This window comes from Streptopelia decaocto, assembly GCF_964273445.1.
Source record: "Streptopelia decaocto genome assembly, chromosome: 3".
In the NCBI taxonomy this organism is placed as follows: domain Eukaryota; kingdom Metazoa; phylum Chordata; class Aves; order Columbiformes; family Columbidae; genus Streptopelia; species Streptopelia decaocto.
In genome coordinates this window covers 31,014,591-31,040,910 of record NC_138656.1, presented here as the reverse complement: position 1 = coordinate 31,040,910, position 26,320 = coordinate 31,014,591, and the positions used below count along the sequence as shown (strand labels likewise).

The window sequence follows — 26,320 nt, the reverse complement described above, 5'->3', positions numbered from 1 at the left end:
TTAAGAATAATAATAACAACAACTTAAGAATAGTGAAACATAACCTAGTGATTGAGACCCACGTGATATGACAGCTAGTGAAAATATTGTTAATAAAAATATATATTTAATTCAAACAGGAATTTCCCACATAAAGACATCCTGGCACTTTCTGTGGGTGGAAAAAAAAACAAACAAGTATTAGCTTTAAGAATCATACAACCTGCCTTCAGTTATCTGCCCTCGTTCTTCCAAAACTGCTCTGCATGTCTTATCCTCAGCCTGCTTCTATCATTTTTTTTCACTACAGATTGGAATATGGAAGAGACATTATGCTTATTAAGTTTGCTAGCACTAAGCTGCAAGGGGCTGCATGTACAATGGAGGACAGGGTCAAGATTCAGACTGACCTCAACAGGCTGCAGAAAAGGTCTGGGGAAGGAACAGGTTAGATAAGGGTTACGCATAAGGTTTTACAGTGTTGAATAACCAGCAGCACAAAAACAGGATGGAAGTGTGTAGGTCAAATAGGAGTTCTACAGAAAATGAGCAACAGACCCTATGGTACCTTAACCTGTACCAAGAAGTGTACAGGCTGCTCATTAGAAAACACTTTTTAAAAAGTAAGGAAAGCAGCTTGGTCACACAGGTTGCCTGGGAGTCTCCCATCTGTGGAGTCTTCCATCACTCAAGAGCTCCAAGAAGAAATTTGGACAAATGTCAGTCAGGAATGATTTGCATACCAGAGCTCCTGGACGAAAGACCTTCTACACCTCTTCCAGCACTATATTTCTATGGAGCTATGAGCTAGATCTGCTGCAGGACAGCTCTGTAGCTGCACAGGAGGTTCCAGCCAAGCTATGGGAGAAAAAGGACTAGCCAGTTCATCCAGGGCATGGAGATGGGCAGAGGCTTGAGATTTGGGACAGCTACAAGCACAATTAACCTTGTAACCGTGACAGAAACATTACTGTAGAATAAGCCCAGTGAATTTCCCAGTAGCATCTGCAGAGAATTAAAGACTAACTTGACCTAGGGATTATTTTTCCTCTAGTTCAGAACTGAATCACAGTTTCTGGCATGCTCTGTAAGATGACTGTCGTCACTTAGGTAGTGACTTGCACAGGATTTGCAATGCTGTAAAGCCCAGATACTTGCAAAGAGTTCATTTTCAGAGGGAACTCAGATAACTGAGCAGCCAGTCTGTGATCTAGTTCTCCCTCTGCATGTCAAGTCTCTCGAGCTTACAGGTCTCTCATAGACCTCCTACCTTCAGCTCAGGTTATAAAGGGGGTCACAATTTTAAGCTCTGGAAGTTCCCAGGTTCAGTCCCTGATGTTAGCCAGCACAGCAGTCATCCCAGTCACATTGCTGCTGCATTATTATTGCTCTGTGGATGAAAAGAGGATTAAAGTCTTCAGAGCTGTCAATCCAGATTCTTTTGGTAGCAGTCCACTCATTTATGCAAATAAAGCCTGCAAAGCTGGAAGGAGATTGACACATAAGATTGAGAGTGGAACATGGAATAGTGATGCTGCATTTTGCCAGACAGCAAATCTATGTGCATCTCACCGGGAAACCAAGTGGAGATCTTAAAGAAGATGAAGGAGAGCAGAAAGGATGCCACAATTCACCCACACACATTGCAAGGGAAAGGACAGGAAGACCCTTAGGGCCTAGAAGAGACAAGATAAAGAAAGAATGTAAATATCTTTCACTGAGAACAGGTTTCAAAAACATGTGAAATTATTTCTGTGCCCTCTGGTTACTTCTGTTTCCCTCAAGGACTCCATCATAGTCAGTGGGACAGCATCAGAAGGGACAGGATAGAATACCATTCTTCTGTTGGCAGGACTCTCATTTTCCACCCTCATTTTCCTTGGAATGAAATCATGACACTTTCATTCTCCACAGCCCGCTCCATTTCTCCTTTCCCAGAAACTGATTTCAAGATTTTCTGGTTATATAAAATAAATAATAGAACCCAATTCAGATGCATGAACTACAGATGTCGGCTCTGCCTCTCCTCTCTCTGTCTTGTCCTTATTCAGGTGAGAAGCTCATCTCTCCTTTTGGAAAAGTATAGAAAAAAATATTTGCAAAATAAAGGAAGCATTTTACTTAGTCTTCAAAGAATTATTGCTCAAAAATGAAGGTCTGTTTCAGGATTACACACTGAACATCTACATGTAAAACAGAGAAATTCCAGGGCAATTAGGTATTTCTCAGAAGGGTCCTGACATAAATTTTTATAAAAAGACCTACTCTTGCATGAGCTTTGCTCAGTCTGCCAAAAAATTACTAGCTTTGTCTTATCCATCATAAGATATGATACATCAGAAAGCATGACACAGCTTAAATGAAGGGTGGTATTTTGTAAAAGCGACTGACCTCCTGTCAACACCCATCTGCTTTCCCACTCTGCTCACATCCCAGTTTTGTGTCTCTTGTTTACTGGGGGCTGGAGCCTGCCCAGAACACCAGACTGCACACGTGGGCACCCACGAGCAGAAGAAAGTGATTGAAAGCAAACGATTACTAGTGGCTTTAACTTCTGTGTGGGCAAACTCAGTCCTGGCAGGAAATAGTGAGAGTAACAGCCCTGGCTGTTGAAAGCCTCTCTGGACTGAGATCAGGGAGCATAATGTGAAAGCAGAAGTTGTTATATATTCACAGGCTGTCCCAGTGCTGTTCTGTGGGGAGATGGGCCTTCAGCTTCCATTCAGACTTTCCATGTTCCCTCAAGAGTACAGAAAGAGAGCCAATTAGCACTAACGATGGCAGAGGTGATTTAGTGGTATGGACACTTGTGTATAAGAAGATGATGCGTTTTGTCAGATCAGTGGAATAAAAAAATCATTCCTGGAGCAGCACAGTCATGCCAGTTAGCCAGAGGCATCAGGTGTCCAGAGAGATGAACTGCAGATCCTGACCTAAATTTAGCCTGATGAGCTTTTTTAAAAAAAAAAAATTTGCTCATTAAGCTGCTGTACTGCTCTTATTCAGCAAAGCATTGAGGTATATACTTAATTCAAAGCACATCCACACCTTGTTCATATACTTAAATTTAGAGGTGTCTTTATCTGCATTGCTAGATGAAAGACTAGGAGCATTACATGGTTATCTCAAGCACCCAAAACTCCTCTGGTCACATACCCCACGAAGCCAAGATGCTGACAGAAGTAGCATGGGAACTGCTCACAGTCCTTTGGGAATGGTAAATGATATGACGGTAACTGCATAGCCACATATCTAACTCTAATATACTTCTCTACACAGCTAAATGCATATACAAATACTAACTATATCAGTATATCCCAAATACGTACCTACACAGGTTGCCCTCTCTGTTTCTTCAGCCTTTCCTAAGATCACTTTGAATCGCTGAAATCTCATGAATGCACAAGGGCAGGGGGAAAGAGAGAGGAATCAAGACTTGTAATTTTGAACTTCTGCAGTTCCTAGAAAAATTTGACTCATCTTTCCCTTTTCTTTGCCTTTCCTTTCACTTTCAGATCCTTCACCCCTGTACGAATTTTTAGCAGATGCTCTAAGAGCTCACGCTTTGCCTCCGGGTGAGGCTGCTCACAGATCTGCTACGCAGCCTGTCGCTGTCTCTTCCATCTGCCTTTCCAAAAAGCAGCTTCAGTTCTTTCACAGTCCCACACTGGCACTCACAGGTACACATCTACTTGCAGTCTGACTCTGCAAAATTACCTCTGTGCCTCATTAAAGCACCCCAGAAACTCCCACAAACAGCATCGGTGTCTGTGGCTGTAGGCTCTGAAACTGTTTGAAATTCTGGAAGATGCCAGGTTCATGAAGAATTTATGAAATGGAGCAAATAGAGTCGATGCATAAGGGTCTGTGCCAGGACAACAAGCAATCTTCTTTCTGGTCCATAATTGCAAGACCAGGCATCTTTAATCCACACTTGCTTCAGGAGTACTTGGTAGGACCAGGCCATTCTAGTTACATGCCTTATAGGACAGGTATCTTATTAGATGCTCTATAAGAGGAAGTACATTCATTCATTATGGAAGTATATTTCACACCCAACCCAAGCAGAAGGCAGCTTATCAAAACCGAGCCTGCAAACAGAATTGCAAGACACAGAGAGAAAATGAAATCAGTGCTGAGACCTGTAGAGCTGTCATGCAAAGATCATTTTTTAAAGACTGGAAATGAGCGCAGGAAGGTTTCTGAGCTTTAGGCAAGAGGATCTGAGCACATGAAGGAGAGCGCCTTTTTATCCATTTAATTTCTTTTTTTTCTTTGAAGTCATGGTATAAGATTTGGATATACTGAGATGTAACAGGTTTGATCACTCCCACAGAAAAATCCATTCAGTAGAAAAACAACTATATTTTATCCTATCTGTCTGTTTGAAAATACACTGTATTACAGGACACCTGTAGTCAGTAGGGCTGTGACATCTCAGCCATATCAGACAAATTTAAATCAGATATCACAATATAAATGCAAATACTTTTCTTTCAATGTGACCATCAAAAAAGATGGGAAGTGGAGATGTGCCTTTGTTTCCTTAGAAGGCATGAGGAAGTCTCAGAATATGGGTTTAGATACTAAAGCTTTTTAGATTAGAATTGTTTAATGTCATTTTCTGTAGGCATTAAGAGTTACCAGCAATTGGCTTCCTCACTTCTTTATTAGAGAAATACAGGACTGCTATACAATAGAAGAATTTATATCTACTTGAAAATTATGGTATTACAAGAGTCAAGAGAATTACAATGGAGGAAGATGGAGAGTGATAAACCCGTCTGGTTACGTTTATTTAAGCCCATTCACTTATAGGCATTGCAGATGAAATATAATGTTTTTATTAAACATTCAGCATCACTGTCTTCAAAGGAGCAGCAGCAGCCGCCATGTCACGTTTACCAAGCACACTAAATTTCCTCCAGCAAGATCAGGAACACCAAACCAACATTGTGGCTGCTCCATGCTTGGAAAACGTAATGAAAAGAGGAAAAAAAAAAAAAAAAGGCCTGCTTTTCATGTTTGTTTGTGCTAGTATTGGCAAACACTATCAAGTCTCCAGCCTTTCTCGGAATATTCTGAAATTGATACTCAGAAAGAGTAACCTATAATTCACAAAATCTTTCACAGGGTTGCCTTTTAACAAATGCCAGATCTGACAAAGCAGGGTAACACGCACCCTAGAGCATGCTCTGTGCCCAGCCTAGGCACTTCATCTCCTCCTGTGTAAGTCCTGCTTCTCCCCCTCCTTCAGCCTGGAGGCAACAGGGATGGAAGAGCTTTATGCTGGAGCTGGCATCCAGCACACCTTCCATGCTGGGCCACCACTTTGTACAGCAGTAACAAGACTGAGCAGCTGAGAAGAGCCATTGGCGTTTACACCAGAGACAAGAGGTTCATTTCTCACCAACCTCCACAGTTTCTGAGGAACATAAATTCATTAGCACTCACTCTACACCGATAGCAGCCCAGATCTCCACACATGACCTGAAAATCCGTAGTTTCCCTACAGTCCAATACCCCACCTCTCCCTTGCCTCCCAGTCAGATGGACTCCATGGGCAAGGGGACAGATAAACCCAGGGGACTGCATAACGCTCTCAGCAAAAGGATAAAGGATCACCTCCCCAAAATCTCATCACAACCAAACCTGGCCTTTTTAGAGAGCATCTTTCCTTCAAAGCATAACCAAGTTCCAACTTTTAGCTTTGGCTAAAACTAAAATAAGTAATCTTATCAGATTTTTTTTTTCACTTGGAGAAAAAGGTTTTTTCCTAAGACTGCTTTGCAATTCAAGATGGGCAGCAACAGTGTGCCATGAGAAGCTGGGCACAGAAACACCATCAGGAGCTGGGGAGGAGAATGAGCGATGTGGGTCAAAGGAGGGCTGGGGACAAGCATAGCTGAAGGTCCAAAGGTGGCACAAGGTGAGCAGAGGAGGCAGCAGGACACTGGCATGGGGCACAAAGGGAGAATTTGGGCTCAGAGGCAGCAGCCCACATCTGAGGGAGAATTGTAGAGAGTATGCCAGGGCTTTGACAGGCACCAGGACCAAAGAAGACCTCTCACAACACCCAAGCCTTTCACCCAGCTCACTGACAGGGCCCCATTGCCGACTGCACTGATGCCCCCCAACCCAGAGCAAGGGCACAGAAGTGACACAGCCACGTCTCCTGAACCAATTCCCAAGGGGAAGGGCTGCTCTAGGAGCAGGGGCTGTTTCTGGAAAGACCCACCCCACCACCATCTCCCTGTCACAGATCTCCCAGCCCCACTGCCTCCACTGCAAGGGTGCTCCCCAAAGGAGATTTCATCATAATTCTTAATGAGGTCGGCTTCTTTCACACGAGCGTTTCCACGGCAACAAAGAGGCAATTCTAATCTCCAACATAAACTACAAAGCAAAAATTACATGGTTTGGGGTTTTTTTTTGGGGGGGAGGTCGTTGTTGCAGCTGCAAGCAGTCCTCCCTGAGCTGCAGCATCCCCCCGTCAGCAGCATGTGGCCACAGCCAACCCAGCCCCATGGATCAGTGACCCAGCCGCATCCACAGCAAAAAGGGACAAAAGTCAGGGCAGAGAAGAGCCCATGAGCCAGTGCAAGGAAGCAGGGTCCCCCACTGAACATCCTCACCCAGCTCTACTATGACAGGCAGAGCACAGGGGAAAATACACTGTGTATCATTCACTGCAGTCTAAAGCAGTCCCCGAGAAAAAAGCAATATGTAGAACAAGGAACCAGCACATGAAAGAGCAAAGCTCAAGGCCTGGAGCAAGGCTCCTACATAGTCTGGTAATTTAAGTAGTAGAAGTAAATATAAGTAGTCGCTTCAGAAATAGCAACCTGTTTATGCTAGATGAATACCAATACTAGCACTGCGGTACTAGTATCACTTCTGAGGCACACTGGCACCTGTGAAAAATAAGCCTTACATTTTCTCTGGCCACATCCTGGAATAATATTTCTTGTCACCCTAGTTGTGACCTCAGTACCTTATTCAGGCCTGCAAAAGGTCAACTCCAGATCCCATGTAAAGGTGGACAGAAACCCAAGATTGGCCTTTGTGTTCACAGCACCATTCTTCAGAACAAAGAAAAGAATCCACACAACACCTTTAGGATTTTTATTTTTGATTTTTTTTTAATTTTCTTAGAAAGTATGAACAAACTCTCTCCAGGAGAACAAGGAAAAAAAAAAAAAAAAAGCATCAAACCCACAACTCTGAAACATTTCCAAGCAATTTTGTTCCATATAAACACAAGCAAAGTTACATATTTCATTCACATGCATGTACAAAAAGATTTTAAGTAAAGCATCCTTCACACATAACATGTGCATTAGACTCAGAATTGAGTACATAATCAGATTGGCCTCACTTACCCTACTTAATCTTATTTTCCTTTTTTCTTTTTAAATGGTACATTTCTATGCAAGAAACATCTCCTTTTCTGCACAGCATTATGTATTCAAATTAGTATGGATGGTCTTGGAATTAAATCCCTAGGTAGCACAGTCTGACATACAACTATATACTCAAGTTGTTACACTGCCATTTACATAGTGAACTTTGTTGGATATCAGGCAAAACTCTTCAAAAGGAATAAAAAGGTATTGCTAGAGGGGAAAAGGAATATGATACACAGCACTCTCTCAACTATAATCTTGCATGATTTCCATGCAAAACACTTCAAAAGCTAAGTAATTCACAGATCTTGCTCTCCAAACTGGTATCAAAGTTTCCAGCAATTTCAATCATGGCAAAATAAATCACTAAAGACATCAGTGCTACTGGACATGGATGTGATCAATAATATTCCAATTTGCCAACCACCTACCTTTGGGAAAAGAGAGAAAGCAGAAAGAACCAATAAAGCCGCATGTTACTGAAGGAGGTGAGTTGGCAGAGCACTTTACCAGCAACCAGCAAAAAACTACAACTGCAAGAACTGAGCTTCATCCCAACCCACTGCATAATCTAACTGTGGCTTGAAACTTGATGATTACACAGTCAATGAACTCCTCACTGGTTGCAACAACACCTAGCAAAATTTTACTTGATTCATCAAAAAAGCATATTGTCTGTATCTGACTTTGTGAGCTAGATTTGAAACTTCACTTTTTCATGCATGATGAACATCACTGTAAATCTAAGGACGGTAAATGTTCAGGTGGGAAGGGCTCACCCAGAAGGTGAAGCCTCCACATGCATAAAAGGAAACATCAAGCACATAAATGTCAGAAGCAACACTTACCATAATGAGGGGAACACGACGTACAGATTTTACTCCGTCGTCATTTTAAAATGTACAAGCGGTGCTGAAACACTTCTCATCTCTGCATAAACATGCATCCCAAAGAGAATCAGTAACACCTCCCTCTTACACTGCAACAACACAGCTGAATCAATGGAGGGTGAATTTCCACTGTATTTAAATATACTCGAAGCAGTCAGGCTCGGCTTGTTGCAGAGTGTGTTACAGGGTGAAATGCGTGTGGAAAAAGGATGTGAAATAAAAAAAACACAATGAAAAGTAAGACAGAACATCTGTACATGAGCAATATAAAGAAAGCACTTAAGACTGATGCTTAGGAAATTTAACCAAAGCCCTGGAGAACAGCACGTTTTCATTTTTAGCTCACTTGAAATCTTGCAATGAGCAAGCAATGCTGGCAGCAGCCACTCTGTCTTCTAGCTCCTGAAAAGAGTGCCAGGGACTTTACACAGTTGCCCCAGCCTCAATAATACTTTATTATGACAGTTTGGCAAAGCATCTATGGAGAAAAGCCCAATGACAGGTGTTCTCGCACAGTACCAAAGACACAACAGCCAAATCAAGATGAGTCTTGAGGCCCCAGCCCAGCACATTCTGTGTGTTGTGGAGAACACTGGATCTGCTAGTTTTGGTTAAGACAGGCAGTCTGCTTTTAGCCCAGTACTACCATTTCAACGGTAAGATCTACAAAACGTGTAGGAGAGGAAAAGCACCGGCCCAGCAGGAAGAAGCCTCCTCTGATTCCCAGATAGGAACAGCTAAACTCAGGTCACTTAACTCAGACATTGATGGTGTGGGAGCCTTCGGCTGAGGTAGCCAAGTTGAACTCACTTTACGGGCACAAAAAGGAAAAATAGACATTTTTTAAAATGCCATTCATCTGGCCTGCTTTATACTTCTACTTCAAGGCCAGAAGAATGGTGACCTAAGAATGACTATTCCTCTTCAGCTGCAAATGGGGCACAGAGGAATAAATTCAGCTGCAGATATCTAAAGCTGATTGAGAAGATACCACCCCAAATGCCTTCCTAGTACCTGGGCAGTTGAACAGCACAACTGTGCTGTATTTCCTCGTGATAAACAGCATAGCTTAAGACCAGTATCATATAGGTCAGTAACACTTCAGTGGCCATTCTAAGGATTCTCCAGCCAGCAACAGTCCTACGCAAATGGAAGAAAAGTTCACAATTCTCACAAAACTTTCTGAAGGATCACAGTGCCTTTTTTGAATAGTAACTAAAATTCAAACACACTTTTGAGAGACAAACACAACTATTCTCTTTTTTACAGCTGAGAAAACAGAGACATTGCAGCATGCCTAATGGTAACTCAGAGAGAATCAAAATAAAGATCTCCTTATACACAGGTCCACTGTTCAACTACTAACTAGGCTTCAAATACCTAGAATTTACCTCCCAAGGAGAAACTTTTAAAACTGTAATGGACACTTTTAGGTCCAATGTCCATAAAAGCCTATGGTCACACATTCTTACTAGACATTGAGGAATTTTATATTTGGCTTCCACTTCTATAAAGTGGAAGAGAAATACAGTTAGGAACAAAGAATTAAGGCTAGACATGTTATACTGAAACAAAAATACTATGCCTGAAGCTCATTCTTTCAAAAGATAAACTTGCAATTGTAAGGACAAATGGGAGGTTTGGTAAATCTCCTTCAAACATCCCAACAGCTTACAGGTATAAAGCCAGTTTAAGTGGCTGTTCACTCTTGATTCATGTTCATTCTAGCTTTTTTGAGAGAGATACTCACTGAATCAAGTTAAAGACTGAGTTGATCAACTGAGGATTGTGCAGAACAAAAAAAAAGAGTGCTATCAGTCAGCTTGAGCCATAAAAGCAAGCAGCAAAATAGATTCTGTTTCAGACTACGTTGTCACGATAACAACTTTGAATAGGAAACCTCAGACAGCCTAAAGTTGCTGCACTGAATCCAATGAAAGTAAAGGAAAAGTTCACATTGCCAGCACGGGCTTACACCAACAGTACAATAAAAGCTGCTTCCTTCTCTCTAGAAAACCACATCAGCTTCTCTGACTAGATAATCAATTAGAGAAGCTCTGCTGGACTTGTTACTAACAAGGAAGAATTAGTAGAGAATGTGAAGATCTTGGCTGCAGCAGACATGGAATTGTGGCATTTAAAATCTTGAGAAACATGTACAAGACAAAGTTCTGGACCTTTAGGACAACATATTTTGGTTTATCCAAGGATCATCTCGGCAGGATCTCACAATGGATTGCTCTGGCCTCCCAAAGGGGCACAAGAGTGCTGCCTTATCTTCAAAGACAGCTTTCTCAAAGTAGAAGAACAGTCCTTTCTGACAAGCAGAAAGTAAAGCAGGCATGACAGAAGGCCACCACAGACGATCACGGAACTCCTGGACTGAGCTTAAACACACAGAAAAAAACAATGCAGAGGTGAAAGTGAGGATGGACTGGCCCAAAGGGATACAGACACACAGTCTAAGCATGCAGGGACAGTTCGGAAAGCCAAAGCTCAGCTGGAGTTGAAACTGATAAGAAATGTGAAGGGTCTTTTTAAGTACACTGGAAGCAAAAGAAAACACGGATTAAAGAAAACAAAACACGGATTTACTGTTCAACAATGCAGGCAACCTGGTGACAAAGGATGCACTTTGTACTTTGAGGCTGATGTGCTCTACACCTTTTCTCCCTGTTTTCACTGGTAATGTCTGCCTTGAGGCAGAGTGAGTCTCCTGGCAGAGCGTTACCTACAGCAGAGGAAGATCAAGTTAGCAAGAACTTGAGCCAATTGAGCATACCTAAGTCCATGGAACCAGACAGGATGCATCCGAAGGCACTGAAGGAGCTGGCTGATAGAGCATCTTTGCGAGGCCGACATCATTACCATCACCAGCGACAGCTCCTCAAACAGTGAAATATCCTGACTTAAGACTGTCTTGTTGCCTGCAACAGTTAGCACAACTGTAGCCAGCACATTGATGGAAGTTATTATTTTTCTCTATTCAGCACTTGTGAGACCACATCTGGAGGATTTCGTGCTCCCCCTTGCAAGAAGGCCGCAAAGCCAGTTAAGGGGCTGGAGCACAGGATGTACAAGAGGAGGCTCGGGTACCTTGGTTTCTTCAGACTTCAGAAGTGAAAAGGCTAAAGAGAGATCTCATTGTATACAACCACTTAATGGGCAGGTTAGACAAAGGTAGACTCTTCTTAGAGATGAACAATGACAGAACAGAGGCAATGAACACAAGTTGGAACACAGGAAATTCCAACTGGATGCAAGAACATGTTTTTTGTTACTATGAGGGTAGTCAAAGAGGGAAAAAGAGGTTTGGCATCACCATCCTTGGAGATATTCAAAACTCAACTGGACATGACCCTAGGCAACCTGATTGTAATTGGCTGTGCTTCAAGCAGGGGGCTGGACTAGAGACTAGAAACCTCAAGACGTTCCTTCAACCCAAATTATTCAATGATTCTAGGACTTAGCAAATCTCCTCACAAATACCTTCCACTGGTAACTTCCTCATTAATCTGCCAAAGCAAGCCAAGACACCATCAAACATATGGGGTGAACTTCAATCTCATGAGTCAGGATGGAGTATGGAAGCCAGCAAAGAGGGGCAGGGAAGGGAACAACACACCAAATGTCTCATAATAATTTTATGCAAAGTCCCTCATACACCAGGGCCAGCCCTGTTTGTAAATCATAGCCATCATAGTGCTCTCTTAGTTCATTTCCAGTCTATTACATACCATCAGCATTAAATAAGAAGATTGTCTATTTTCACATCTTCTTCAGCTTCTTTTTGCAACGCTGGTTAAAGACAGGCGAGGATCCCATCAGACTGTCAGGAGAATGAGAACCATAGCTGCTTTCAGAGCCATTGGGGCTCTGTGGCATCCCAGCTTCGCTCATACCTGACATCGGTTCCTCAAAGACATCACTGCCAAGGACCCCGTGGCCATGTACATTGGCCTCCTCATTTTCCTGCGGCTCCATTTTTACCTGTGCCAAGTTCCAGAGTGGGGAAGCATTCACCTCAGCCCCTAGAGAAAGAAAAAGTACACAGTAATAACTCAGTAAAAAGACAAATTATAAATGGCATGCAGATGCAAGAGACAGTAGCATTGGTAAAGAAGGAGCAAAAGCAAAGCCACAGGTGAACTAGGCTGGGCAGCAGAAACAAAAACACACCAACCAATGTGAGACAATTAAAAAAAAAAAAAGTTGGCTTTTTCTTTTTTAAATAGCCCAGTAATTGTCACTCTAAAACATACGATGCTATCCTTTCACGACAATCCTCCAGGTGGTTTTCTCCATGAGAAACAACAACTTAAAGAGTCCACATCACTCTCCAGAAGGAAAGAGTGCCTCAGCAGCAATGAGCACAACCTGGACAAGACCCTGCATAAGCAGGGCTTAGAGGCAGTCCAGAAGTCATTCATGATGATGAGGTCCTTGCAACACCAACACCCTCCATTAAGCTGTCAGACATACTGGACTTCTCATAGTTCTGCAGGAGAGGTGAAGTGAGAGGGCAGAGGACTGGGCAGATGAACAGTCTCAAATACCACTTCCAGCACTGAAATACAGGGACATCAGAGCTGCAGTCAGCCATCCAACAGCCTGCCTCCTTGGACTCAGCATCTACAGGTCTCATCACAGCCTTCAGCAGAATGGAAAGAAACCCTCTTGGCCCAACCTCACAGACATCCTGCTGGGAAACAGCACCCTTTTTTTTTTTTTTTTTTAAAAAAAAAAAAAAGGACTAGTGTGCAATCTGAGCATATTGAGGATTTTCTTTACAAGGTTACAAAACCGTATTTCTTGATAACAGCAAATGTTTTTCTCCCCAAGAGCAGTAATTATAGATTGTGTTCTTTCTGCTTATTTCCAGTTTTAAGAGAGACAAAAATCCTATTAAAAATACACTAATTGGGCCCCTTGTTGAGAGGAGCGTAACAGCCCAGAACTGAAGAAAGCCTGAAATCTTCTGACTTTTAAATCTAGTCCCTCTTGTGTGGGGTTAAATTCACATGAAAAAAACAAAACAAAACAAAACCAAACCACCACACACCTAGGAAAAGTTTTAATAGGTTTTCCAAACTTTGTGTCTCAAGGAGCTTGGCTACAGTTTGAACGCACAACCAACCCTCTTGTACTGAGCCAAATCTGGTACTATTCCCTATTATCAATATACTACTAACAATAGTCCCGTATTACTAGCAATTACACAGAGAACAAGTTCTCCACCACAGGTTTGTACAGGGAATTCTCCCTTATGAAGGAATCGGGCAGAGCAGCTTAGCCCAAACCAGGGTTTGGGAGGTCTTTGTGGTAACACAGCCTACATTAGCTCAGCAGTTAGACACCAAGCCAGGATGAAAGCATATGCTGGTGTCCAGTTGCCCTAATGAAAAGTCCTTTTTATGCTAATTATAAGTAAATGTGTTCTTTTCAACAACAATGGATGCATCATTAAAATGCTATCAGTTCCTACAACTCCAGTCTACACAATAATCAGTCACTAAACTTACTATGTCTTTCATCAATTGCTCTTCATTGCTCAGCCTTATTCCTTTCAGCTCTATCACCTGTCATTGAGGGTGTCACTAATAAGTAGTTAAGCATGACACAGGAACTTTCCTCTTCAAAGTACCTTAACTTCAAAGTGCTTTACAAATGAGCTAATGCTCATGTTATCCTGCTGGGTGGAAGAACAAGGTCCCCAGTTTCACCTCCATTTCCCCAACTGCAATGAAGCAGCTAGTCCACAACTGCGACATCAGGCATAGGCAGAAACACCAGCAGAACACGAAAGGCTGTAATGAGAGTTTTGCCCTCGGACACTGAAGCCTTGCTGCCCTCTCCACATGCCTCACATTTGTATTTTTGAGATGGAGGTGTCCTAATTGCAGCACTCCTTATGATATTACGCTCTCCAGCCTGCCTGGCTTTAGACTGGGCCGTCTCACAGTGACGAGATTTCCAAAGGCCCTTATGAAGTGAAGAGGGATTTTCAGGGACGAACAGAGCACTTGTATTCTTAATTAGAAAACATCAATTCGGTATCAGAGAGACAAGAGGCATTTAATATACAGCTACCGTGCTAACCTCTGGATCTCAAGTGGGACATGCTAATACAAAGCTTTCTAGATGAATCACTTGCAACCCCAGATGGGCCAAAGTAACCTGCTGTTACCTCTCCCACAAAAATATGAGCACTTCACATTTCAGAGGTGCTATGGAAAACAATACGAGCTTACAGAAAAACATTAGATGGATTTGTGCTTTTTTAAAATACAGCAAAACATGCTAAAAAAAAAAAACTCAGAGATATACTCTAACCTCAGCATATATGCTACTTAGTTTAGGTTTAGTAGGAGGACAGGTTTCATTGTTTTCTAACCAGATTTTTAAGTGAAACAGTTCTTATTGCAGGGATTTACAGAGTTCAAAAGGTTCTATACAAAAATCAAAACTGGCTTTATTTCATAGAAGAATGACTTCTTCATTTTCCTGGAAATATAGCACTACTAAATGGTGCACAGAACAAAACCCGCACATAGGTATAGAAAAGGCACAGCAGAAGCAGATTCTCCCACGCGGGCCACCAGTGTGCTTCAATGCCAACATAATGGGATAACACTTTGTGAAAAAGAGTGCAGTCTCCGTAACCCCACTACTTCACTCACCATTTCACTTTCCACCACCTCAGCTAACCACAGCAGGCTTGGCGGTAAAGATGCTAGAATAGGAGAGACTCCCACAAGCCCATTTCACACGAGTCACTGATAAGCTTTCATAAAACAATGATTACCACTACCAGGGTGACTTCTGAATATGGACGGCTGCACCAAGTATCATTAGTATTTCCACAATTCATTTCATGCCTAAACTATATATGGTCTTGAATTTATTTCACAGACAAGGAACATGGCCTTCAACTTTTCAGTGATGTGAATCTCTGGACAAGAATCCAAAACTACCCAGTTAAACAAAAAAAAAAAAAAAAAAAGGAAGGAAAAAATATCTGGTAGCCTCCTTAATAGAAATAAAGATAAAACTCTAGTATCTTTTAAACAAAAATAAATACATATATAGAAAACCAAAAGTTCTTTTTGTCTTTGTTACATCAGACAGGGGGAAAAAAAAAACAGTGCTCACACCTGCAGCAAATACCCTAGTTCACAAAACAGGAGTAAAGTCCTTGGGCCATCACTGTAGAAAAACAATCTATTTCACACCAATAATAAACACAAGAACTCTAATGATCCCCTAAAAATAAACACCATATAAAGCATTTTGTGTTCTACAGGGTCGATGAACAGAGTAACTATTTAACAAATCCTCATAATTTACACCTTTGACTCTTTAGTTTTGTATTTAGAAAGCAAGAAAAGGTTTGTCTCTCATCCAAATCTTTTCATTAAAGCCTAAAAATCCTTTCTCCTTCTTCCTCACATTGGGATCTGCTATTAAAAATGGAAACAAGATCACATGGAACAGCTGATACACTGTTTCCAGCAGCAGCAAGAAACCCCTACCTGAAGTCTGCGGGGAAGCTTCTACTTCCAAATTGGCAGAGAAGCGCTCACTTTGAGCTCCAAGGACTCCAACGGGCAAAGACTGGTCTCCAGAAGCCAAATCGCCTTCCAGTTCCTCACTTATGGGAAAAGTAATATCACTAACAGGTTCCTCCTTAATCTTCACAGGCTTTGTGTCTTCAGCTGCCTTTTCCGGGTTGACAATCTTCTCATACTCTTCAGAAAGCTGCTTGCTAACCTGTCAAAGATCAGTGAGGATGAAAAAGTGGCCAAAAAGGTCAGAGTGACTTCAGAGACTCTGAAGGTGATTACATTGCAGTGCACTCTGCTCCCAGAATATTATTAACATCTGACCTGAATGAACAAGTAAATGGGTTATCAGCTACACAAGATTTTTTTTTCCCCTTTAAGAACAACTCTTGTCCTGTAACAAGAGGTTTAGTAACAGGTTTAATCCATTAGCACATCTGCTTGATAAATATGAGCACCTTTACTTCAAAGACAGTGATGATAAGGCCCAGAAATTTAAATAGGGCATGAAACAAATGCAGTGTCTCAGTCTTACTTTTTGGTTTTACCTATAAGATGATCCCCCATCTGCCAGTAACAAATTTATTCCAGCATTAAAAAACAAGCAGCTCAGACATTCATCACTGCTGGGCAAAGCCTAGGTACCCTCAGTCACATTTACAGCAAAAAGCACAGAAGTTTTCTCCAGTCAGAGAAGTAAAACCAATACAGGAATGAGATATAGAACTACCCTGTACTTCTAGAAACTTAACACTGTAACCAATCAAATTTAAAAATTCAGATTTCATCTGCTTCTAACCAATGCTTGTTTACAGCACTGAATCACAACAGTCAGTCAACTGTGCTCAGGAAAAGCTCAAGGGTATTAACAGTAGAAGCAAGAAGGAAAAAGAACAGCAAAGGGTATTCCCCCTTCCTAGATATACTTCCAAACACAGAGGCTACTGTAGACCTCAGTCCTGCATGAAGAACAGAACAAATAAGACAATGACCAGGTGGAGGATAAGAGTAAACTGCATCAGCAGAATGATGCAGAAAACCCAAATTCCAAAACGAGACATGCCAGCAAAAATATTTGAACAAAAATTAATTGTTTTTTTGAACAAAAATGTTTCTAAATGAAGACAGATCTTGATGATGTCATTTTTATGCACAAACCTCATGTCCATCACAATTTACATACCATGTGTGCTTACAGGTGTCTCTGATCTGTCCTGCCTCTGTAAGCCATTAGGTGCCAACCCTGGGAAAGTGAGCACAAGGTAGCTGCTCCAAGAGCGGTCAACTACCACCCAGATAATGTGACAAGGAGGAAGGGATGGCAGGCTTTGCCTCTGGTCACAGGTTACCTACTTGTTTCAAGTCTTGTTTTTTGATGAGTAGGAGTAAAATTCCCGCTTCAAATCTTTGCATTTCTCTAAGTCCACAACAGGCAGTCTTATATCGTTCAAATAAAATGCATATGTTAAATTTCACAGAATAACTGGTCCAAGAGAAGCCAACCCCTTATTCTTACAATCTACATTGATATGGCACCTCTTATTCCAAGGAATTTAACAATTCCTCTTCTTTCTCCACAGAAGCACAGTCACTTTTAGAGTGGAAGGCACCACCTGTGTGACAACTCAGATCAGCACAATACTACCCGATGCTCTTAAAACTTAAGCAAGTCACCCCTTTCTTAAGCAAACACAAAACCATTGCACAGTCAAATAATTTCTGTTTACCTGCTTACTTGTTTTCTGAAATGGTAAGCAGCCAAATATCCCATTAAAGCAGAAAATTCAGCTAATCAGTCAGTAGAGATTCCACCTCTACTTGTTAGTTTTGTCTGGGCCATTCAGGAGCTGGGTGCCTCCTCTTAAACCCAGACAAACCATCAGTAGAGCATTCTTAGCCTCAGCAGGGACACAAATAAGGGGCTCTGTCTTCCAGTCAAAAAAAACATGTTTATCTTTTCCTTGATGACTCCCCTCCACAGTCAAGAGGTTTCCTGTTTGGATTTCACTTCAGCAAGACCCAGGACTTGCTACTGGAATACGCAATTGTAATGGGGGCACATTTATTGGTGCCATCCGGTCCCTACTGCTCCTCTCACCTGAAGCATGTAGCTGTGATAATCCTTAATGCGGTGTTGCCAGAACTTCTGCAGCGAGAGCACACTGCCAATGCCCACCTCATGGAAGACCTGCTCCATGACATCAGGGAAAGGGGTGTACCCAAGCCGAGCTTCTCGATCCACAGCAAAGCGCAGCAGTTTGGTGAACTTCAAGCAGTACTCGTGGGCGATGTCTGTCAGGGTCTCCAGGACACTCTCATTGGCACACTCAAAGCCTGTGTGAGCCAGGATGGTGGCCATTGACTGGTAGAGAAGCTGCCGGCAAGAGGACCAACTCAGCTCAGTCACTGGCTCCCCTTTTCCTCTAAAAAGCAGAAAAGACAAAAATAGCACACCTTCGAAAACTAAAATGAATGTGTCAGTCGAAGGGATATTGTCAAAAATAAGGTGACGTACAAAGGGAAAGCAGATTGTTTGGGGTTCTCCACAGCTTCTCTATTACATATGAACACTAATTAGAATAAGGGTTTATCTGCTTTCCCTTCTTCCCCCCTCTCCAAATCAGCACTGCTGATTCTCATTTTCCCTTCTAATGCCAGAAGATTCTTTGGGTGATGCACGAATATGAGATGCAATTCTTCTGAACCCTTAAGCAACTCTCTTCCCACCCAAGAGCCTTTTTTTCCTGGAGATGTGAAATAAATGGGTCCTTAACACAAACAAAAAAAGGCATTTTAAATAACATGAATGCAAATAATTTCTCCTCTCAGATAATCGCATTTCTCTTCCTTATCTCTGATGTCACAGACCTAATAGTAAGATACAAAGGCTTCTGCGATAGGCAAGATCTGAAATGATAATGCAAAAGACACACATAAAAAGCAAGAAACGGGATACACATACATTTCATAAAGGTACACTGTAGCCAAAATGACCACTTCCTTGCCCTCATTTCCAGCAGTCACTGATGGAAATATACCCATATGCTACCTAAGAAGTGAACACCAGGCCTGGAGGGGTTCTGTCGTTGAGCAGCATCTCTCAGCCTTGGGTTTGAGATTTCTCTTCTCAAGGAAGAAGTTGCTAAGCAGGAAGCAGAGACCATGGAGGATGAAGGACATGGCAGAACAACTGACATGTCAAACATCATCCATTTGTAGTCAGGCAATTGAATTTTTCATCAAGATGAGTTAATAAATAGAAATTCCACACAGGAAAAAGAGAAGATAAAGCAAGGCCTCTGAAAGGTAAACAGATTTCTCAACTCACAATTAGATGCCTGTGATGTATTTGCCCATATCAGTAACACGGTCTTCAAATGCTGATGTCAAAAAAATCAGATTTCCTTTCTGCTAAGTATGGTATTTATATGCTTTTTTACACTTCATTCAGCACCAATGGCAGAATGAAGCTAACAATTTCACACTTCATTTGTTTCTGATCAAGTCCTCTTCCGCAGCCCAGCCCAAGATTTGCCTCGCTCTCACCCTACATTACTTGCGTATCACCACACACTCATTCCAGGAACAAGACCTGATTAAACAGTACACAGACCGCACTGATGCCTTGATAAAATTCTCACTACTCTTATTACTCCAATAAGTGCATTAAGTACGCTTCAGTCTCGCTGAGACGCCAGGTCACAGAGACTCAGCTCCTCCTGATCCTCAGGACTGACCCATAGAAAACCACTGCCACACAGCAGTAAAAAAATGAAATATTTCAGGGCAGGAAACATGGAAGGTTCAACGTAGAGCTATCAGGACCAAAATAATTTTCAAGAACAGCAGATCAGCACTTTGATTATTCAAATAAAGGGAGGGATCACACTATATTGAGAGCTGCAGATGATGATATTTCTAAATGGATATTAAGAACAGCATGTGGCTCTCAGGTCATGGATTCATCCCAGTTATTCATTGCTGGAAAATGACTCACATCCCAATTCCTACTCAATTATGTAACTACTTTGTAAAGAAGACAGCAGGCGCTCTGACAAGATGAATTAGAAGATCATCAGTTCCCTTATAAACGAAGTGTCACCCACACTGGTTTCACATCTCCCTCACTCTCCCCTCCACTTTCCACCAACAGATTTCTGAACTTCACAATGTCTCATACAGCCATATGTCTCATACAACACGGAGACCAGGAGGTTACAACAGAAGAAAACAACCATCAAACAAAACCAACCAGAAAACAAGCATCAAAATTTATGCCTATAAAAAGCATCTCTTCTTTTTCAACATATATAAAAGGCATACCCAGCTCTCCAGCAGCCATCAGTTGAGAGCATCTTATGCTACCAAAACTGCCAAACACCACACTACTATTAACACGGAGACAAATAAAGAGCCATTACTGACACTCTGTCATTCAACCAAAACACTATGTACAAACTTAAACTAGACACAGAACTTGGCAAGCCCAAGCAGGATACTCAGTCACTTGTAAAGCAGAGCACAACCACCATTTAGCAATGCATATCACTGCTCAGAAGCAGCAGAGAATGTTATATCTCTCTTAAACTCCTAGACAGAAAGAAACTAATTGCCAGCATTAAAATGCAGGTAGGTCACTATGCTGAAAAGGATATAATCAACTTGAAATCTGATCAACTGAAGACAGAGAGAAAAGAAATTTCAGGTACTGTACTCAAATCCAAATCCCCACCTCTTGCTCTTGGTAGGGTCAGGCAATTATGTTTTGTTTCTCTTACATTTTCTTCTCTTGTTTTCCTGTTTCCCACAATAAACAATAGAGGAAGATGATTAAAAGCCCAATTAGAAAGCAAAAAATGAAATATTTTTGTAGATGTTAAAGGAAAACAACAAATGACAAAACATCTTTTTTTTTTCACCTCCTTTAGCCTTCAGGTACTGACTGATAAGAATGCACATAAACAGAAACAGCCATATGGAATCATTTAAGCTGAAAGCAGCTATCTAATGTCAAGCCTTGCCAAATGGAGCAGCCAACTTCCTTTCCCTGATGATCATTAGAGCTTTGGTCCTCAGCCTCATCCAGATACCTAGTACCAAAAAAGCACCCTTCCAGATACAATCATAACACAGAATGCCACTCTCTGCAGCACTTACTGCTTTCCTAAAAGTCTCCCCATCCAGCTACCATCCAAAACGAAGCTTCCATTTAACATATCAGCAGGGTCATATAGCTGTGAGTAAACGAGTGGTTTAATCCCTAAAATTCTGTCACTAGAGACTAACAAAACTGGCAGTTAGGCCTGTGATTTGGAGGTGATCATCTCTACAGAATATATAGTATGAAATTTATCACAAATACTGGCCAACTTGTTGCTCTTCAATTTTGTATTTCCAACAGGATCTACTTTTTTATATATGGGTCACCAACACTAAATGATGTGCCAGACAGAAACCTACCTGCCAAGCCATGAATTCATCAGAGCCAAAGCCCAGCCTTTTCCCATTGCTGCCAGCAAACCTTTAACATGCAGAACTTCACAACAGAAAAAAAGCATCCACTTATACCAATTAGGCTTATTTTCAGGATTAATAGTGTTTCAGAACCCACAAGAGGCCCATCTTGTGTGTCAACAAGACATTCCCCAAAGGCACCACAAGCTCCTCTCCTGTAAGGCTGTTTTTCTTAGAGGGAAGGAGATCTCATGATTCATTTCCCATCCAACTGTATTCAGGGGAAAGTGTTTAGGCCAAGTCAGTACAAGGACTGATAGCCAAGGCTCGCTCAACTGCGGTAACAGATTGAAGTGCTCTGCTCCCTCCTAGGTGAGCATAAGCTAGCAGCAGATGGAGGGAGGGGGTGTTTTCCCTATGAACACATCAATTGTATGAAACATTACATTGTGGAGTTGAATTTCTACCAAATGAGGTGCAACAAGGTTGCTTCACAGCCATTTTCCCCAAAACAGTAAAACAAAGTAGAACATTGGAAAAATGAGATTATACTAGTCAGTGCATCAAAGAACACAACAAACTCAAACCAGAAAGCAGTTTCCTTTTGCAAAAGGGCCTCTTTCCGCCTCATCCTGAGCAAGCCTCTTTTCAACTGTCTCTGCTATGTCTACAGAGGGTTGAACAGGTATAACAAGAGGCTGCTCCATAGGTAATGGCAAGAGGTAATAAATACTGTTTGGAAAATGAATTGTGTCCTAGTGGCCCAAGCCAGAAGACCAGACAGTTTAGGGGCTAAGCCAAAGTGCTTAGTCAAGCAGGGGAATTATATTCTGCCTGCTCTGATTTCCACTGCTCCAAATCCTTCCTAACATTAAAACTGCTATCCCACCAACACGAGCTTCCCAACTTCTGTACAGACATTTTTTAACTACAAACTCTTCTGCCATGAACTGTCTTCCCATTGCAAGCTCCCCATTTCATTCACAGATTATCTTTCAATGCAAAGCACACGTCCCGTGTGGTCAGAAACGCAAATGAGAGAACAGAGGAGAAATCTATCAAGAAACCAACCATGCACACACAAGAAAAAGAATCTGAAGAGGCACATAATGAACAGGTTTGGTTTCGTTTGAAGACTGATTCATGCTAATCAGGGGAAGCTGAACAGAGAAGGAAAAGCTAGCAGCTATATTATGGTAAGAGCCTCCTATTCAAATGGTAGTTTTGAGTCTGCAATTCCTTACTCATTCTTCATCGATTATGCTTGAAGCTTACCTTCTGTTTCTATACACACCAAAAACAAATTATAATCTTTTATTGTGTATTCCAAGAACTGAAACATCAACAGCTGCAAATCACCAGAACCAGATGGTAATTCATCCAGGAATACTACAGGAATTCAAGGATGAAATAGTTGAATAGCTGTGGTGAGTCACCTCTTGCGTTAAACTGGCTTGGTCCATAAGGACCAGAAGACAAAAAAACATGAAAACATTTTCTTCCAATAGCTTCAGAACAGATGTGAAGAACTGCAGGCTGGGAAGCCTTGTATATTCTGGTGCAACAGGGAGATTCAAAGACATGATAAGAAGAGAATTAGAGGACACATAGGTAAACATGATACACTCAGAAAGAGTCCAGACAGCTTTTGTAAATGGAAAATCAGCTTCACAAACATATTAAGGTACCTCCGAATCAATCAATAAGGAATTACATAAGAGATCTCCACTGTGGAGCCTGGGTCCTCCCTCAAGGTCTTGTACCAGAACCATGTTTTGTTTCAACACATTTATAAACAGTCCAGAAAAATGGAGAAGGGGGATAGCTTCATGACTAAAACTGCTGGGGGTACAGATTTTAGGGGGTTGAAAAGACCAAAACAACAGAAAACTAGCAGTAAATTAGGTTCTGACTCTTCCTCATCTCAAAAGGGACAAGGAGGCAGGGGTTACAGGTACAGGGCAGAGCAGGGGGAAACCAAAATGAATCCAGGGAATAACAAAATAAAAGACAAGGGTGTGCAGTCCAAGAATGAAAACGAATAACAAGGAAACAGAAGAGGACATGACTATAATAAAGAAACTTGTGGTCTGATTCAGGCTGGCCCCTCTCATCTTCCTTTTTTCCTGTGCCTAAATATACCTATACACTGCTTCTCAGACCCAGGTTACTGCCAAAGAAAATGGAATTAAAATATGGATTCAGTCAAACACTGTAACTCTGACAATGGTACTTCAGAAGGCAGCATAAAATCAAGAACTACCATGTTTCATCAAGGGAAAGAATGGCCTTCCTTAAATTGTTTTTACACACGAAGAACAGGCATCAGCAAATCATGTAACTTTATTTTTACTACTATAATACCAGCTGCTATTCTTATATGAAAGTTTCTTTAAACAGTTACAAACATACCACAACAAATTCAAAGCTTTCCTCCTGGAAAAGCATAAATGTGTTTAGTTTAGTAAACACACAAATTCTAGTCTACACTGCAGCTCATTATAATTCCACTATCAGTCACAAAGCATTTAATTCCAAAATTGTCTATGCAGTTTTTGCAATCTAGTCCTTAAACTCCCCCATGTGGTTGACTGCTAAATAACATTTCCTTACTCGCAACCCAGAAACTCCCAAGGGACAACAAAAAGACAAAGCAGCCCGCAAAACAGGGACAGAGCCACAGAAAACTGAGCTTAAAGCTGAAGCTCCTCAGTTCTACAAACCACAGGGATAGAAAGAGCAGGAGTCACAGGGCTCAGACTTAATCCTCACAGGACTGGATCTCCTATTACCCCTCTTGGCTAACTACTTTATTTCTTCCTCAAAAGATGATGGTATTCCTCCACAGACAGGACTAAAGAAGTGCTCTATTGTTCAGAGACTATGTTACCAAAAGCAACATCTTTCAGTAAAATGCATTTCATACAGCCCCAGGCCATTAAAGATCTCTGTGGCATTTAACTGCTACATTACATTTTATTGATGCACATTTTCCCTATTTTAAAAACTAAAATGTATTACCCTCTCCCACATCATGTTCACTGGTGCACAGCCTTTAATCTAAGAACAGAAAGTTATAGTAGTGAGGATTAACCCCTAATTTTAAATGCCCATAACCTACAGAGTATCACGAGATCCTGCACAAAACGCAACACCTCCTCATGAATTTAGTACTTATCAGAGGGGTAGACAGGGAGGTGATGACAATACTAGTTAACCAAAGATTGGCTGCACAGGTAAAAGCAATGCAGCCTTCCTTGACATATTCTCCAGCCCTTGGCTGGTGGAGCCAGTATCAGAGACAAGAACTCCCTTTGCCTGTACTCATGATCACCTTTGACCTGAATAACACAAAAAAGAGGGCAAAATGTGATAGTTACTAGTCGCAGGTCCTTGGCCACTAAAATCTTACAAATATGTTGTCAAATCATATTTTCAGAACCTACAACTAAATAGCCAAAAACCTAGTCATGCATCTTCTGGATTTTCCGTTACAATAATGCAAGTTTAGCTGTAAGCGACCTAAACAGAAGAGACTTCACATCCTGTAACCAAACTTGTCAAAATACCATGGAAGACAGCAAAATCATTCACAAACACGTAGCATAGCACTAACAAGACAGAAGTCAGCACTACACATTCACATTTCATAGACAGGCAACAAAAGCACATTTATTTTAAACAATGTGCATGCCATCCACAAGGAAGAAATTTAAATTTTTCCTTTTGAAGCCTATTTTATACTTTACATACAATTGGCCCTTCAGCCTAAGGGAATTGATGTAACTACATATATATTTAAAAACACTCAGCTTTCCTTCAGCCAAGAACTAACCCAAAGAAACAGCAACACACCTGTAGAAATCACTCTCTGGGTCACTGTGCCTCAGTTGAAATGGCATTTTGGGGGTTTTGCTATCCAGAGGAAGCAGGTCATCAGGGAGAGGTGGAGAGGCCGGACAAGGTGGCAGAGGTTCATTGTCTTCGGTTTTTATGCCCTCTGCTTGCTGCTGGTTTTGAGCCTGGGCCATGGCTATAAGGCTGCGCAGGCGTCTGTTGTGCTGGATGAGCTGAATGGTGTGAATGGTGAGGCTGCAGGGCTCGGAGGGGATGTCCAGCATGGTGGTGGGCCGGGGCTTGTTTGCGGATGGCTGATGCAGCGGTGGATCTTGGACTTCCACCGTGCGAAACTCACGCTGGAGCAAGTCAAAGGAGCTGCGGTTGGCCTGGTTGGATGAAACCGGAATTTCACCCCAATATCGCAGCATTTTTACACAGGTCACGTATTGTCCAGAAGGGGGCCACGAAATACTGTAGTATCTGTCACAGGGAAAAGCGCTGGGCCTTGGGCAGCGGCAGGAACTGGAGCTGGGATGCTCCGAATGAAGCGAACTATGAATGTGGAGGGAGCTCCAGCTCAGCGCCTCACCCAGCAGCGCGGCTCCCACGGCAGCATGAGGACACAGCGCCGGCCCTTCACAGGTTACATTGCTGCTTCTCCTGAGGGGGAAGAAGAAGAAAGAAACGCACCCGTCAGGGGGAAATTATTTATGTTTGTAACTGGGACTCGTGTGGTTGTACCTGGGCCCCACCGTCCCCTCGCTGCGCGGCACGCGCGGCACCCACGGCACTCCCCGACTTGCGTGGAGCAACCCCGGGGACCGCAGTCAGTTCGCCTGCCGCTCCCTCAAACCCCGCCGCCCGCCCTCCCCAGGCCCAGCTCCGGGCCCCCGGCCGCCCCTGACCCCGGCCGGCCACGACGGCGCCCAACCCGCCAGCCCGGCGCAGTGCCCCCAACCCCAACCCCAACCCCCGCCGTACCCCGCACGACCCCCGCCGCTCCGCGCCGCCGAACCGGAAGTCGGCCCAGGTCCGCCTGCAGAAGAGGCTCCCCCGCCACCAGCGCGCCTTAGCGCTGGCAGGGGCGGAAGCGACCACCGCCTCTGCCGCCTACACCGCCGTCACCTTCCTCCCTACTTCGCCCCTCACGCTATCCCTGGCGGCGGCTGAGGCAGTGACGCTCTTCCCC

The 26,320-nt window shown here is 42.5% G+C and overlaps 1 protein-coding gene across 6 annotated transcripts; it reads right to left on the bottom strand.

The window, feature by feature from the left end:
- Positions 1-7,099: 7,099 nt before the first annotated feature.
- Positions 7,100-26,303, bottom strand: SUPT7L (SPT7 like, STAGA complex subunit gamma). 6 transcript variants are annotated; one of them, XM_082050094.1, is made up of 7 exons: positions 26,269-26,303; positions 25,147-25,791; positions 17,936-18,260; positions 15,808-16,045; positions 12,178-12,306; positions 12,013-12,073; positions 7,100-11,006 (listed from the first exon to the last, which is right to left on the bottom strand). In XM_082050094.1, exons 2-6 carry the CDS (start codon positions 25,557-25,559, stop codon positions 12,021-12,023), a joined length of 1,158 nt encoding a protein of 385 aa, XP_081906220.1. In that variant the 5' UTR covers positions 25,560-25,791; positions 26,269-26,303; the 3' UTR covers positions 7,100-11,006; positions 12,013-12,020. The 6 variants fall into 6 exon arrangements, with proteins under 6 accessions (XP_081906220.1, XP_081906219.1, XP_081906218.1 ...); XM_082050093.1 differs by having other exon boundaries at positions 12,013-12,306; XM_082050092.1 differs by having other exon boundaries at positions 7,100-12,306.
- Positions 26,304-26,320: the final 17 nt, after the last annotated feature.

Bases quoted from the DNA above. Each gene is read 5' to 3' on its own strand.
- SUPT7L (XM_082050092.1), bottom strand. From the start codon at position 25,559: ATGCTGCGATATTGGGGTGAAATTCCGGTTTCATCCAACCAGGCCAAC. The intron at 18,261-25,146 runs GTGTGTTGCTGT...TCTGCTTTTTAG, and splicing joins CCAGAGAGTGATTTCTACAG to AGGAAAAGGGGAGCCAGTGA. The intron at 16,046-17,935 runs GTGAGAGGAGCA...GATCTTTGACAG, and splicing joins ATCACAGCTACATGCTTCAG to GTTAGCAAGCAGCTTTCTGA.